Source organism: Thecamonas trahens (assembly GCF_000142905.1).
Source record: "Thecamonas trahens ATCC 50062 unplaced genomic scaffold supercont1.55, whole genome shotgun sequence".
Classification (NCBI taxonomy): Eukaryota; order Apusomonadida; family Apusomonadidae; genus Thecamonas; species Thecamonas trahens.
In genome coordinates, this window is record NW_013657625.1 from 226,535 (window position 1) to 241,743 (window position 15,209).

The 15,209-nt window shown below is 64.6% G+C and overlaps 2 protein-coding genes across 2 annotated transcripts; both read right to left on the reverse strand.

The window, feature by feature from the left end:
* Positions 1-11: 11 nt before the first annotated feature.
* On the reverse strand, positions 12-1,306 carry AMSG_10069 (set domain-containing protein; the record flags this gene model as incomplete). Its single annotated transcript, XM_013898448.1, has 2 exons — positions 12-66; positions 117-1,306. The coding sequence occupies 2 exons, from the start codon at positions 1,304-1,306 to the stop codon at positions 12-14; spliced, it is 1,245 nt and encodes a 414-aa protein (XP_013753902.1).
* Positions 1,307-1,613: 307 nt separating this feature from the next.
* AMSG_10070 (uncharacterized protein) lies at positions 1,614-14,864 on the reverse strand. Its single transcript, XM_013898449.1, has 3 exons — positions 14,302-14,864; positions 10,796-14,209; positions 1,614-10,676 (listed from the first exon to the last, which is right to left on the reverse strand). The coding sequence occupies exons 2-3, from the start codon at positions 13,432-13,434 to the stop codon at positions 1,676-1,678; spliced, it is 11,640 nt and encodes a 3,879-aa protein (XP_013753903.1). The 5' UTR covers positions 13,435-14,209; positions 14,302-14,864; the 3' UTR covers positions 1,614-1,675.
* Between the last annotated feature and the right edge of the window lie 345 nt (positions 14,865-15,209).

Sequence of the window (15,209 nt, forward strand, 5' to 3'; positions counted from 1 at the left end):
CTTGCCCGCTGTCACTGAGCAGGCGATCGTGTTCGCAGCGAGGACAGGTGCAGACAAAGCCGTACTCTTGCAGCTCGCGAGTTCGTGTGGCGTAGTCAGCTTCGGCCGGGACGTACGAGACAAAGAGCTGTTCACCGGCGGCGATGTCGCGAAGAGTGATGAGGACGACGAGGCCGTCAGGATCCTCGGGGTCTTTGGCGGACTCGACGTTGGGCACGCACGAGTGGTTGGTGTTGGCGTGGACGGCAAAGACGCCGAGGCCCTCGACATCCTCGTTGCCGAGCTGGTCCATGGCGCCGGCCAGGGCAGCGAGAACGGGCCCACCTGCGGCAGAGATCCGCAACTGCTCACTCGCGGGCAGTTGGCGCATCTGTTCTAGGTAGGTGTGGACGGGCGAGACGACGAGCATGGAGACCGAGTTCATCTCGAACATGCCCATGACATGTGCGAGCGTGTCGACAGTGAAAAGCGGTGCGAGGGCCGGATCGCTATCGGCCACAATGGCCCACAGCATCGGGGCGAGGCGCTCGACATCAGCGCGATGGGCAGCTTCAAACGCCTCGCGATCAAACTCATACTCGTACTCGTGACCGTACTCGTCGTCGTCGTCGCTCTCGGCGGGACACACCACCTCCCACCACGGGCGCGAGTGGAGGAGCGAGATGGGCAGGCGGGCGCGGTCGAGGTCTGGGCGCTTCATCGCTCTGTAGCGAGAGACGACGTAAGCCAAGATCTGCGCGGCCATGTAAAAGGCTTCGTTGGTCTCCTCGAGCACCTCGTCACACAATTGCTTCAGCGCAACTTGCTTGGCGATGTTGCCCTCAGCAGCGGCGGCACCGATGCAGAGCAGGGAGTGATGCATAGCCCAAGAGACCGAGCGGCATGACTCGGAACAGAACTCGATGTCACATCCATCATCAGCATGAGCACATGGCAAAGGAAGCGGGAGCGGGTGAGGGAGGAGCTCATCAACCAGCGGCAGCGAGCCCGGAGAGATGGAAGCAGAGCAGTTTGACGAGATCGATGACGAGGGGAGAAGATCCAAGGCGATGACGAGCTTGTTCATAGCCTCTTCTAGAGGCCCCAGCGGACGGAGACAGTGAGCACAGGCGCGGAACTTTTTCCGATTTGTCAAATGTTGCATGTTCGCCACGGGCTGCTCACGGAGTATGACCGTCTCGGCCTTGATGTCCTCGGTGGCAAACAAGCCCTTGCCCATCTTCGCCGTCTCCCGAACCTGTACAACCATGCCCTTGGTTAGCCGTGCATAGTACCTCTCTTGCGCCCCTGGCCCTGTGCTGGCCATGATTGCCGTGTGTCGTCCGGGAGAGGTATTTGAGCAGACGGTTGGGTGGAGGGGGGTGGGGGTGGGGGGCGGGGGGGGGGGGGGGGGGGCGAGTGGCTATGGGTATGGAGATGATGATGATGATGGGGGAGATGATGATGATGATGGGGGAGATGATGATGATGATGATGGGGGAGATGATGATGATGATGATGGGAGAGATGATGATGATGATGGGGGGTGATGACCATGATGATGGGGGGTGATAACCATGCTGACAACCATAATGATGATGACAACAACCATAACAATGATGACTGTGGCTTATCCGGTTGGTACTGATCATCGCTGACGCAGTAGCGGTAGACACGTTTTAATCTTGAAGGCCCGTTAGTTGAGCGCGGGCTCAGACTCGCTGACCTCGCTCAGCAGGCCACCGCCGTCGAGAAGACCGACGTGCTCGTCGTGGCCACCAAGCCACGGGCGTCGGACACCCTTGCCGCGCTCGCGAACGACGCTGCCGTCGAGAGTCCGCCCGCGGACGAGAACAATGCCACTAACGAGCCACTGGCCCCAAAAGGCGATGGCCCACAGTGCGACGACAGCGACCGAGCCGCCGGCATCGAGAAGGTGCAGAGCGACACCACCGAGGATGCCCGAGATAAGCGAGCCGACGGCAGCCACCGCGCCGTGCCGCAGCCGCTGACCGCCCTGCAGCATGTTCCACGCCGGCGCCACTAGCTCGCCGGCCAGCGCCACGCTCCACAGCACAAGCGAGACGCGGGCTGAGGCACTGCTGTCCAGCGCGGCGGCGCTGAATGCGGCACCGAGGCTCAGGCCGTAAGTGAGAACGGCTGCCGCCAATTGCGGGGGGTGGACATCGTCAAGCGCGACGTGCGCGCCGGCCATGACCACGCGAAGCCGAGTCCTCCCGGCGTCGCCGAGGACGCCGAGCCCGAGCACGCACACACCGCAACCAACAAGTAGACCGTCACCGGCCGACTCGAGTCCATGCGCCAGTGCAGGCACGGCAAGGGCAAAGGCGGCAAGGCCGAGGAAGACCCGGCCGATGCTGGCCACGATCCACGCCGAGTACCGCCGCTGCCGGGCCATGACGTGGGCGATGGCAATAGCCACGGTTCCGGCCGCCGCTGCGCCGACGAGACCAGCGCTCATCTTGCGCCACAGTGCGTCGGTGTCCGGTGAAGGCTCTACCGCGGTGCACTGGACACCGCCGAGGTTCGCCACGGCTTGGTAGCCGGCGGCAACAACATCGACGGTGGCCGGCGCCCATGACGGGAGCTTGCTCCGCGAGACAAGCGCAAAGACGACAAACCTCGCCCAGCCAAAGCGGTCGCCAAAGACCTGCCCGAGACCGTAGTCCAGCCCGCGCTCGGCGTAGACCAGCGCGCCGAGAGTGAGGATGACACAGGCAACCGCAGATGCAACGACAAAGCCCATGAGCGCCCTGTCATACTTGGCGCTGCCGGATTCAGCGTCGACGCCGAACGTGAGGTCACCAAACGGCTTGCACAGCAGTCCGTCACGGCGCTTTTCGGCGCTCACGCCACCGACCACTCGCCACTGCGCAGCGTCTGCGCACTCGCTCAGCTCCTGCCGCGACCGACAAGGCCCGCCAAACACCGCATCGGCCCGCAGCTGGCGGGCTGTGCACTGTGACGAACTGTAGCAACTCCAGCCACAGCCGGACTCTCCGCAATAGTCAATCGAGAGCACGCCAGCGCCGTTGTTCTTGACCAGCCCAGCCTCAACCACGACACCGGTCGCGGCACCGTGGCGTGCGTTGACAAGCTGGAGCTCCGCACCCGAGCCGCGCGGTTCAAAGACGACGCTCGGCAGCGAGCGTGCAAACTTGCCCAGGAACCGATCTTCCGACGTTGCCGTCGTACGAGTTCCACTCCCGACCACACGCAGCTGGACAGCGCCAAACATGGCGCTGCCGGGCCGTGCCACCTGAACGTCGACCGCTCTTGCACCGCTCCCGCGGACGACAACGACCCGGCCGTCGACAGCACTGGTCTCGGCACCGGCGACCCAAACCGTGGCAGCAACATCGACGACAACATCGCTTGCGGCAGCGCTGGAGACAATAGTGGCCGGCACGTTGCGCACACCCGCAGTCGTCGATCCGAGCGTGACCCGGCATCCGGCGCCGCTGACGCTCACGCTAGTCTCCTCCGCGCTTGCGCCCATAAATTCGAGACCGAAGCGGGTACCGACGCCAAAGCAAGCAAGCTCGAGCGTACCGTCGTCTGCGACAACGCCGGTGTGAACGCGGAGAGCCGCCGACGCGCGGGTGGCAATCGCAAAGGTGGTGCCATCGTCCCGAGTGACCAAAGTCACGGCTTCGGCGCCGCCGACCTCTGTCGCCACAGCAGACCAGAGCTGAGTATCGGCCAGCACCACCTGCGCGGCTGGATGGGTTGCGTTGAGCAGCGCCACATTGGCGCCGGCAGCCATGCGGGTCGCGGTGAGGTTAGCGGCGGCCATGGCCACCGACTCAACACCAAACAGGCCGGCGCCACAACCAGAGGCCTGCGCCACCGGGACCGGGGCCAGGCCAGCGATCCGGATGACGGCGGCAGGCATGCTCGACTTGGAAACGGCACCATGCGCCGAGAGGCAGGGGCCGTCCAGATCGACAGCATCCGAGCCGACAAACTGTGCGGTCGTTGTCTGACCAACCAGCCATATCGGTGCGGCGGCGGTAACCAGCGCGCCGCTCGTCGCGTCGACAGCACCGCCCGAGATCAGAACCGGGAACGCGAACTGAGCCGGGAGGACCACGTTGCCGGCGCCGACCACGACGATTGCAGAGTCGAGGCCGGTGGAGAGCGGTGCGTTGGCGACGTCGACCACGGTGCCAGCCGCCGCCTGCGTGTCAATGACCACCACGTCGACATGCTGGACGGTCAGCCGCAGGCCGCCGACCACAACACGACCGTAACCACCGTAGCCGAGGTCGTGGACGGCGACCATGTATGATGCACCAGCCGGGAGCAAAGGCAGGGTCACGACGACAGTTCCGTTGCTGCCGGCCTCGCCGTTGACGGCGACCACCGTCGGCTCGGCCACTGAGCTCAGCGCTAGATCCAGGACCCAGTTGCGCGCCACCTTGCCGGGTTGGCTTGCCGACGCGGCTGCAAAGGTGGACTGGGACGAGAGCGGGAGCTGCACAACCTCCATGGTCTCGCCGTCGACAAGATCAAAGTCGAGATGCCCGCCGACGGGAGTTGTCACGTTGACGACTGCCGGAGAGCCGCCAAAGTAGCCCGCCAGCCACGGGTAGGCAGACATATCCGGCGTCCCGCGGAGAAGCGACATCGAGTCCTTGGTGGTGAGGTGCGAGACCACCAGCCTGGGCGCCGGCATGCCGAACCCACTCGGCACCACGGAGTCGCCCTTGAGCAGCGACGGCGCCAGCGGGGCCATCTCCTCGGGCGCCCAGAAGACAACCACATCTGCGGCAGCATCTCCCCCGACAGCGATGCGGGCATCCGAGTTCAGCGGGCCCTCGAAGTTGGCAAAGTCAACGCCCTCGCCGAGGTCGACGTCCAGCTGCGCAGCGTCGCCAGACTTCAGCCAGGTGAGCAAGTCGATGCCGCCTCCGGTTGCAGCGTGCAGCACGACGTTGGAGACGCCGGCGCCGAGAAGGCCGTCGCGTCCGCCGCCAGTTGTCACGTTCATGACGTACCGTGCAGGGCTGGCGGCGTAGGCCAGCTGGCAGGCCGGCTTGCCGTCGCTCCCAGCTGGCACACCAAGGACCGTCGCCAGCGCCGTCGCCCACGGAGTAGCGGCGATCTGCGGCCGCTGCGGCACGCCCGACTGCGGGGCGGCGCGACAGACACGGTGCGCGGCAAAGTCAAACCACTGCGGGATGGCGTCGGGCCCAGTGGCGGTCGCTAGTGTCAACAATGACGCCTCAGCCGTGCCCACAAAGACGGGGGCATGGATGGCCGCAAGCGGATGCTTGCCGGAGCCCGGCTCACCAAAGGCGATATCGATCGTTCCGTTGGCGATGACGGCTGCTGAAGTAGCGGCCATAGCGAGGTTTGCTGGGCCGACAGATGCGTAAAGCACTTCGGTGACAGCCGAGACGAGTTTGTGAGAGACGCGCGAGCCACCAACGCCGAGCAGAATTCTCGCCCGGTTGACATCACCGACAAAAGTGACGCGGAGACCGGCGGTCTTGCCGTTGGTCACCACCACGCCACTGTCAGTCACCGCATACTGCAGCTCGCGGGTATCGTGGCTCGCCATCATGTGCAGCTCGACGACGTTGTCGGCGTCAGCGCTGACGATTTTGATCTCGCACTCGTAGTCGGTGAGGGTGAGCGCGCCGTTGCCGAGGATGACGGTGTGCTTTCCCCCGCCTTGCGGGAAGACGTTGAGCGCAGACTCACGGGTGCAGCCGCGCAGGTCGTAGGTCAAGGTGGCGTCGGGTGCTCCGCTGCTGATCCCGTGTAGATTGACGGTCGTGCCCGAGACCGGCGCAGCCACATACAGCCCGACAGTCTTCTTGTTCGCCGAGGCATGAACGTTGACGTTGAGCGTTTGGATATTGCCAAAGCCAACACCGCGCGACGGGGCCGAGTCAAAGCCGCCGAGGACAAAGTCGGCCATGACGTCCGCAAAGGTCGCGTCCTTGGCCAGTGTGACACTGAGGCTGTTGGCGTCACCGCCAGCACCGTTGACCGTGACCAGCGAGCCGAGGGCCGCGAGGTCGGCAACCTCAAAGATGTCGTCGCCATCGCCGCCCGCGGCCGACGTCGCGGTTCCGACTGGAGCCGCCGCGACGGTAAAGGTCGTGGCCAGCGATGGTGAGCCCTTGAGCTGCAGCCGCGAGAAGAGGCCGTCAGCGGCGAGGGCGACCGCCAGCTCCGAGCTTGCACCGAGCATGACGGTAGCAGCCTCGATGCGGATCGCGTCGGTGACGACGTCAATGGTGAGGGTGTCGCCGCCCGAGCCCGAGAGCGAGACGCCATGGCCACCGTAGGCGACCAGAGCGCCGGAAACGGTCACGTTTGTCGCAGACGCGACCGAGACACTGACCGGGCACACAGCGCCTTGGACCGCGATGACGGCGCGGTCGACGGGCTCGGTGAGGCTCACGCTTCCACAGGTCTTGCCGAGCGAGGCGCCAGCGCCGCCGGCGGCGCTCACCTTGAGCGCGCTTGCCACATAGGTGGGCGTCCCACTTGCCGGGGCATGGTACGCCATCGGCAGCTCGACATGAGCGGCGGCGACCGACGGCAGCGCCACAGGCGTCGCCGACCGCGGCACGACCCGGAAAGCGCCACTGGCGGATCCGGCAAAGGTGACGACCTTGGCGGTGGCGGCGGTGACGCCGCGGGTGGGCAGAGCCTCGCCGACCGGCTGGCCGGGAACCACAAAGGCAAACCAGAGCATGCCGTTGCCGGCGTCGTCGATGGTGTAGGTGGGCATGGCCGAGGAGCTCAGCAGCATCATGGACGGATCAACAAGGCCAAGGTTGATGGCGCCAGCGCCCGACGAGACAGCAGGCACCGACTGCGGGTTGAACTTGTCGGTGAAGACCACGTGCGAGCCGTCCCAGTGGACGACGGTCCAGCACTTGTGAACAAAGACGAGGTGGACGCATGCCTTAATGCCCAGCCCGTACTTGAAGGTGAGTACGATGCCACCGTCGAGCGAGTGCATCAGGTTGCCGTGCTTCACCAGCCGCGCAATCTGATCAAAGGTAATGACCTCGCCGCCATTCGGGTTGTTGAGTCGGATCGAGACATCGATCTGGAGCCCGGCGTAGCCGTAGCCCTTGAAGATAAAGACGCCGACCGAGACCTCGCCGGTCATCGACGCGGTAAAGATGAGCGGGTAGTGCGGCGAGCCGTCTGGGTTGGTGTACGTCACGCCCAAGCCGCGGAACAAGTACGACGGGTTCTTGTAGTGGATCGACTCGTAGACCGCATCGTAAGTGAGAGAGACCTCACCGACCGAGACTGTGAGCGCAGCCTTAAAGTCTAGCGAGAGCACAACGTGCGGGAACGGCCAGATCGGGATGGGGAAGTGCATACCAAGCGCGAGCGTGGCGTCCGGAATGGTGACACCCACAATGGCAAAGTTGGTTCCCATCATCATGTCGAGCAGCTTCTCGACAGGGTTGTGCAGGATGTTGTACTCGATGCCAAACGAGCCCGAGGTGGTCACGCCCGAAACAAACGAGGCAATCTCCTTCTCGTGAGCTTGCGCAACTGCCGAGTTGTACAGGATCTGCTGGGTCTTGGGCGGGAGGTAGCCGTCAGGAACAAGAACCGGCTTGTGCAGCGCGAGCTCGAACGAGCCGAGTAGTTTGCTCACGCCGCAGCCCTCGACGCCGAGCGACGAGAGCTCGTCGGCGACGGCGACAACGTTCATAATCCGGCCGTAAACGCGAATGGCGGTGACGAGCTGGTCGATGTTGCAGTCCGAGGTGAGCTCGCAGAAGAAGCGGGCGACGCGAAGGGCGTTAAAGTTGGAGCCAAAGATCTTGGACATGCCCGGAATCGGCTTGAGGAGCACGCCGTTGGGGCCAAAGACCTTGTTGAGCGGGTCGAGGATCTTGGTGACGTGGCCCATCATGGCATCGATGTATTTGACGAGCATGGTGCCGAGGCACATCTCGACGTCGTTGAGCGCGAGCTTGGTCGGCGTGGTCGACGTCTGCCCGGCCTTGATGTCAAACTCGTACCCAGCCTTGAACGAGGCCTCGTAGTGGATGAACGCGGTGAGCGCCTCCTGCGGCGTGGTGTGGGCGAGATCGGCAATGAGCGGACCGGCACCCATGAGGCCTTTGCCGCCGAGCTGGGCCGAGATGTCGATGTCGATGTCGGCCTTGGGGAGGAGCGTCAACGCGAGCGTGCCCTTGAGGTAGGTGTCTGCCGGCGTGGTGATGAGCTCAAAGCCAAGCGGGCCGAGCCCACCGACCAGCTGACAACCGGACGGCATGTCGAGGTCAACGGTCGACGAGAAGGCCGGCTCGACCGGGAGCGTGACCGAGACGCCGTGGACCGCCGAGTAGACGAGCGCAATAGAAAAGGTCCAGTCGGCCTCTAGCTGGGCGTTGCATTGGATGTCGAGGTCGAGCAGGCCATGCGCGCCCCAGTCTGAGTTAACCGAGAACAGCGGACGGAGTGCCGAGTTGCCAAACTCGATCGACCAGGTGTAGCTGCGAGCCTGAGCATCGTGGGCGACGGTGACCGGCTGCGCCAGGTGTGGAAGGTGCGCGTTGAGCGCGCCGGTCACAATCTCGACCACAATCTCGTCGACAGTTGTCGAGACCGGAATGCCCGCCAGCTTGTCGACGAGGTCGACCGAGATCTGGTGGATGATCTGCGAGGCAACGGCCGGTCCGGTGATGGCGGAGAGTTCGCCGTCAAAGAGGGTAGCGAGCTTCTTGTCAATGAACGCGATGGCCTTGGAGCCGAGGATCGAGTCCGGACCAAACATTTGTGCCCGCAACTTGGCAAGGTCGGTCGAGAAGGAAGAGAAAAAGGTGCCTGGATGCGAAAAGAACTCGGCCATCCACGACTTTGAGAGGACGGCATCGAGGTTGGCAACAAAGTCGGCGCACTTTGCGTCCGAGGCGGTGGCGTCGGACGGGTGGGCAAGGGACGGGACGACGACGGAGACCTCGCACTGGGCCGAGTCCACAAACGGAAAGGTGATGGCGGCGTCAAAGCCGGCCGAGCCGGCGAGGGTGACACCTGTGCCCGGCGAGGCAGTGAGGGTGGCGGGCGCGGTGTCGCCGACGTCGGCCGACGCCGCGAGCCACGCGCGCGACTTTGCGACCTCGGCGGTGTAGGGACCAAACTGGAGCTTGAGCTGGCCGTCATCGTGAGCACCGGCAGATGCGCGAAGGTAGGTGGCGTCCTTGTCGAGCGCGACTTGGACCGGACCCGAAGCCGGGAAGGTGACGTCGAGCACAAGGGCGACGTCGACCTGGGCCGATACCGCGAGATTGTTTGAGGCTGAGACGCCGGCCGAGAGCGAGCCACCGCCATGGAAGAGCTGGGTGTCCATCACCGAGGCATCGGTGTACGAGGTGGTGTAGGGGGTAAAGGTCAGCGGGAGCTTGAAGGTCTCGTGGGCGAGCGAGACGTTGGAACAGACCGGGCCGACCTGGTAGTGGAAGGCGTCGGCCATGAACGAGCAGAAGAGTGCAAGCGACATCGGCTCGCCGCGGTCGCACACTGCGGCCACCGTGTCGTCGTACATGGGCAGCAGCTTGGCGAGGACCCGGCCAAATGGCGAGTGTTTCATCGGGGCGAGCGGGGTCTGGACGCTGGGGTCGGCCTTGACGTCGGCCAGAAAGTCGACGCCGGCCTTGAGCAGCTCGCACATCGAGGCGTCCTTTGAGGCGAGGCCCTTGAGCATGCGGATGAGCGCATCGTCACCGGACCATGTGGCGGTGGCCTGGGCCTGCAGGTTGTCCTTGAACTGCTGAAGTGCAGCAGGTGAAGCGAGGTCTGCGGCGTCGGCGACTGAGAGGTCGACAGTGAGGTGCGGGAGGCCCGGAATCGGGGCAGCAAAGGCATCGACGGCCATGCCGCCGACGACGGCCGAAGCGGCGACGGCGGCGTCGAGGGTAAAGGCAGAGAAGAGTGAGGTCGGCTGAGAGCCAGCCTTGAGAGCGGTGGCGGTTGTGAGCCAGGGAGAGGCAGCGTGGAGGATGAGCGAGGCCGAGGCCTTGGCGGCGACGGATCCGATCTCGACACCGAGCGGCCCGATGGCGCCGTCGAGTTTGCCAGCATGAAAGGAAGCGGCTGTGGCGAGGCCGACTTCGAGGTCACGGACGACAGCGCGCGACTGGCTCATGACCGGCGCGGCATACTCGAGGCCCGGCAGAGTGATGTTTGAGATGGAGAGCGAGTACGGAATGACCAGGTGCTGGGTCTCTGGGTTAATGGCAGCGTTGATGGCGATCTCGACTTGCGGCGAGCCCGGGTTGAGGATGGGGTCTGGCGCGATGAGGCGGACAGCGAGGACGCCGGCGAGCTCGACGTCGGTGATCTGCGGGAGGAGCGAGGAGAGCAGCTGGTCCGCGACAAGGGCGCCTGGGCGAAAGGCCAGGTACTGGGCGACCTCGACCGACTTGGGCGGGACGCCGGGCTCGGCGGAGCGGACGACAAATTTGGCAGAGAGCTGAAAGCCGCCACCAGAGAGCGGGACGCGGGCGGTGGGATAGTCGTCTGTGGCGGAGCCGTTGACAAAGGCGGTCTCGATGGTAATGTTGGCCGACGAGCGGAGCGGAGCGCAGCCGTGGACAATGGCGACGTCGGTGTCGATCCAGGCAGCGACTCGGGCGGCGGCAGTGGAGGCCGGCAGATCAAGCGAGATGGGCCCGGCGGAGAGGCTCGACGGAGCGGATGAGGTGGCGCCGTCAAGAGAGTGGCATTGAAGCCGAGTTTGAAGGAGGTGCCGGGCAGCTGGCCGGAAAAGTAGGCGGCCCAGCCCGGGACGTTCGGCACGCACGACGGAAGCGACGTGGCCTCGACACTCAGCGGGAGCGGGAGATGGACCAGGGCGTTGATACCGGTCTGCGCGAGGCGGACAACAAGATCGTCCCAGCGGGCAAAGACGGGGACTGACGACTCCGACCAGGTGGTGGCGTACGGGGTGAGAAAGTGGGCGTCCGAGGAAGCGGTCATGGTGAAGGCGCGGACGATGCCCGGTACTGCTGGCTTGAGCGAGAGGACGGTGCAAGTTGCCGAGTCCTGGGAAAAGGCTGGCGAGGTACTCGCGGCCACAAAGGATCCCATAGAGAGGCCGTCGTGGCCGGGGAGAGCGCAGCCAGCGAGGCCGGCAGCGACGGCAGCCTCGACGGCAGTCGGCAAGTTTGCGGGCGTGAGCTGCGTGAGCTTGAACGAGCAGGAAGCCGGAGCGAGGCCGTTGACCGACATCGAGTAGGACTCGGTGTGTGACGCCAGCGGAGCGTCGAGACAGAGCGTGGCGTACATGAGCTGCGGCTCGAGCTCGCCGGCCCAGGTGAGCTTGGCAAAGATGGGCTCAAGTGCGGCGGCGACGGCGTCGATGGCGTTGATGCCCTTGCCGAGGATGGGGAGCGGGAAAGCGGCAGAGCCCGAGGCAAAGGTTGCGACCGAGGAGATGGTGTTGGCGAGGGCAGCGAGGACGTCCTTGGGCGGGGTGGCCGAGAGGGTAGGCAGGAGCGAGGCGACCGGGCCGGAGGCGTGGAGCGGCGAAGCTGCGCCAGCGGCCGTCGGCGGGTAGTGCGGGTAGCCGACAACGTCGACGGCGGCGTCGGAGGAGAGCGGGACGGAGCCGTTGACGAGGGCGGCGTTGTCCATGGCGGTGAGGTCCGAGTCGACAATGGAGACCCGCATAGAGAGCATGGAGCCGGCGAGACCGTCGGTGACGGCATCGGCAGTGACAACAAGGCTCGACGCCGCCGGGAGGTCGAGGTCAAGCGTTAGCGAGCCGCTCGTGACGGCAGCGGCAGACATGTGCCAGGATGCCGGGGCGGCAAAGCTGTGGGCCGAGCCGGAACCAGCGACGGTGAGCTTGACCGCAGTCGGAGCCGCGGACGAGAATGCAAGGGTGTGGGTGGCGAGGAGATGGACCGGGATCCGCGAGAGGTCAAGAACGGAGGCCCACGGCGCGTCGGGTGTCTCGACAACCGTGACAAAGACAGAGGTCTGAACGAGGTCGAGCGACAGGACCGGGGCGGCGGGCGAGCCGGTGAGGCCGAGCGCGATGTTGGCGTGGAGGGCGACAGGGGAGTTGGCGATTGCGGCGTCAAGGAGGGCATCAAGGCTGCGGGCCGAGATGGAGGGGAGGGCGGAGCTTGTAAGGGTGTCGTGGAGGTCGCCGAGGAGATCAACGATCGGCAGGCCGAGGACGGTGGGAGTCGGGCCGAGACGGCCGCTGGCCCAAGCATAGGCATCCGAGGTAGTGAGAGTAGCAGTGGCGGCAGCGAGAGCGGTAGCGAGCTGAGCAGCTCCGGCCTGGTCGACGACGAGCTTGTCGGTGACCGGGGCAGCGGGCTTGGCGAGCGAGGCCCACGAAAAGCCGGCTGATGCCTCGGCCTCGGAGGTGAGCTCCAGCGTGCGGACTGCGACAGCGCCGGCAGGCGAACAGGTAATGTTGGCAGATGTATAGAGGGCAGAGCCGGACGGAGGGGCACTCAGATTGGAGAGCGCGGCACGGACGAGTGAGGAGTGGGCGGGTGGAGCGAGCCAAGCGAGCGTATCGAGGTCGAGGGTGCCGGCGAGGTAGGCTGCTGCTGCTGGGGCGTCGACCGACGATGTGTGCGGGTCAAAGACCGGCGGGTCGTAGTCGGCCAGAGCGGGGAATGCCGACTTGAGCGAGGTAGCCGCAGCAGTAAGAGCGTCGTCGATAGCGGCGGCACAGGTTGGCGTGAGCGGGACGGCCAAGGCGGGTGCGCCAAAGGCGAGAGCAAGGGCAGGCGCATCGTCGGTTGTGTAGGGCGGACGGAACTCGAGGTTACAGAGCTCGATACCATGAGCGAGACACGTGGCCGGGCCATGTGTGGCAGCGAACCAGGCCCAGAAGCCGTTGCGGGAGGGAACGAGTGTCGAGCCGAGGTAGTTGTCGATGAGGGCGGGGATGTTGTCGACGGGAATGAGCGAGCTGTTGACAAAGAGAGCGAGCGCAGGCGGAGCGTCGACGGCGGCAGCGAGACGGGCAAGCGTCAGAGCCAGAGCAGGGCTTGACGGGAGGGCGCGTCCGGGATGGCGACGCCACCGATGGCGGCGGCGGAAAAGAGCGGCGTGAGCGGAGCGATGCGGGTCGGAGTGGCAGAGAGGGTCGACGAGGCGGAGCCCGAGAAAGTGAGGACGAGACCGCGGCCGAGAGCCGGAAGGATGTCGGGCTGAGCGGCGATGGCGGGCAGTGGCCAGGACGACGAAGCGGGGTCGAGCGCGGCGGCGGCGGCGAGGACCAGAGCGGCCGAGTCTGCGACAGCCAGTGTGGTGGCAGAGACCGAGACCGGGACGACAGCGGCAGGCGAGAGCGCAAAGGCGAGCTGCAGGCGCGAGGCGTGGCGGAGCGGGTCGGTGGGAGCAAGCCCGGTCTTTGCGAAAGCGGCAGCGAGGGTGGATGCCAGAATGGAGGGGCATGTCTCGGCCGTGCATGAGGCGGAGGCCGAGTAAAGAGTCACGCCGAAGACCGACTCGTCAGGAGAGCGGACGAGGACGCCCGAAGCGAGTGGTGTAAGCGGAGACAAGCCATTGGTAACAAAGCCACCGCGGAGCGAGGCGAAGAGCGTCGTCGGGGTATCGGTCCACGACGGGATAGTGTCTGACGGCAGTGCGGCGAGGGCGGCGGCGACGTTTGCGGCAAGGGCGGGCGGCTGGCTAGCCAAGTTGGCCGCGGTGTGGATAAGCACAACCAGCGGCTGGCCGTCAGCGGCATGCGGATCGAGCACAAGCATGTTGCCGGTTGCTGACGACGAGCCAGCGAGGCTGCAGGAGCCTGCGTACGGCAGGGCCAGTTCGGGCAGCAGAGCCAGCGGAACATGCGCCAGCGGGAGGGAGAGCTTCAGCTCCAGCTTGCCTTGCACACTCACCTCTGCGCTAGGAGCAGACGCAAGAGCGGCATCGGCAGTGATGTCAAGAGAATGAGTGATGTCAAGCGAGGAGAGAATCGTGCCCTGAGTGGAAGATGCAGTGACTTCAGCATCAAGTGACGCCGAGTAGGTGACCTTGATCAGAGTCAGGTGATCTAGCCCCGGGATGGTTGAGGGAACCGGAACCGAGACGATAGTTGCAGGAACGACGACATGAATTGCCGAGTCAGAAGACGATGGCGAGCATGTTGATGAGCTCGAGATAGCTTCAAGTAGCCGAGTTGAGAACAGCGCACCAACTGCCGAGGACTTTGGAAGGAGATCCGGGTACGGTGGGTTGTCTGAGCAGAAGGGAGGGGGAATGGAGTGAGTGGGAAAGGGGGGGGGGGGGATAGAGCGGGGAGGAGAAAATGGCATGAGAAGAAGGACGTACTCATGACAACACCCATCATTGCCTTGCAAAGGTCGGACATGTCGGTGACCTTGACCGACGCGGAGGCCGAGGTGACCGTAGTGGCCGAGGTCAGTGTCACACACACAAGCAAGAGTGTGAGCATTGTGTACCACCTCATATTGTTAGAGGGTTGGAGTAGAGGTGGTGGTTGTGGTGGTTGCGATGGTGGTAGATGGAGAGGTGTGTTGGTCTTGTACGGGTTGTGTGTGTGTGTGTGTGTGTGTGTCTCGTGGGATCAGCAGCGGCTGTTACAGTTTGGAGCAGTGCACGTCACGTGCAGCTTGACCCACCGACGTAGACGCGCGTGATTTGGCAGATAAGGTGAGAGTGAGGGCGAAGGGGATGATGGTATGGGAACGATAGTGGGTGGATAGCAGAGGAAGGAGGGTGTAGGGTTGGGTATGGGGGCTAGGGATTGGTGGTGTGTGGGGTTGTTGCGCTGTGATCGCTACCGCTACGGTGGTGGTGGTTGTGACGGTGGTGCCGTGACAGACGTGGGTGATGTGATCGACCTGGTGCGCGTTGGATGAGCGCGCGTGATATGGCAGTTAGAGAGGGTGATTGGGAAGAATACGGAAAAAAAGGGTTGATGTGGGAGATGGACATGCGGTTGTGACGGATGTCGTAGTGTGTGGTTTGTGGGAAAGGCTCAGCCGGCTGTGACGGACGGCGCGCGCGCTGCCTTGACTGACAGACGACATGCGGGGGCGATATCGGATGCGAAGGTGCTACGTAATGTGGCTATGGTCGATATTCAGATCGGTTGGAGTTGTCAACTGTGGTCTAAGGGCTGTGGACTGTCTGCCCTTGTGATGGGAGCTGCTGCGGTCTCCCGTGTGATGCACAGATGACATTGGCTAGACAGACCAGTCCGGCACTCGATCGAT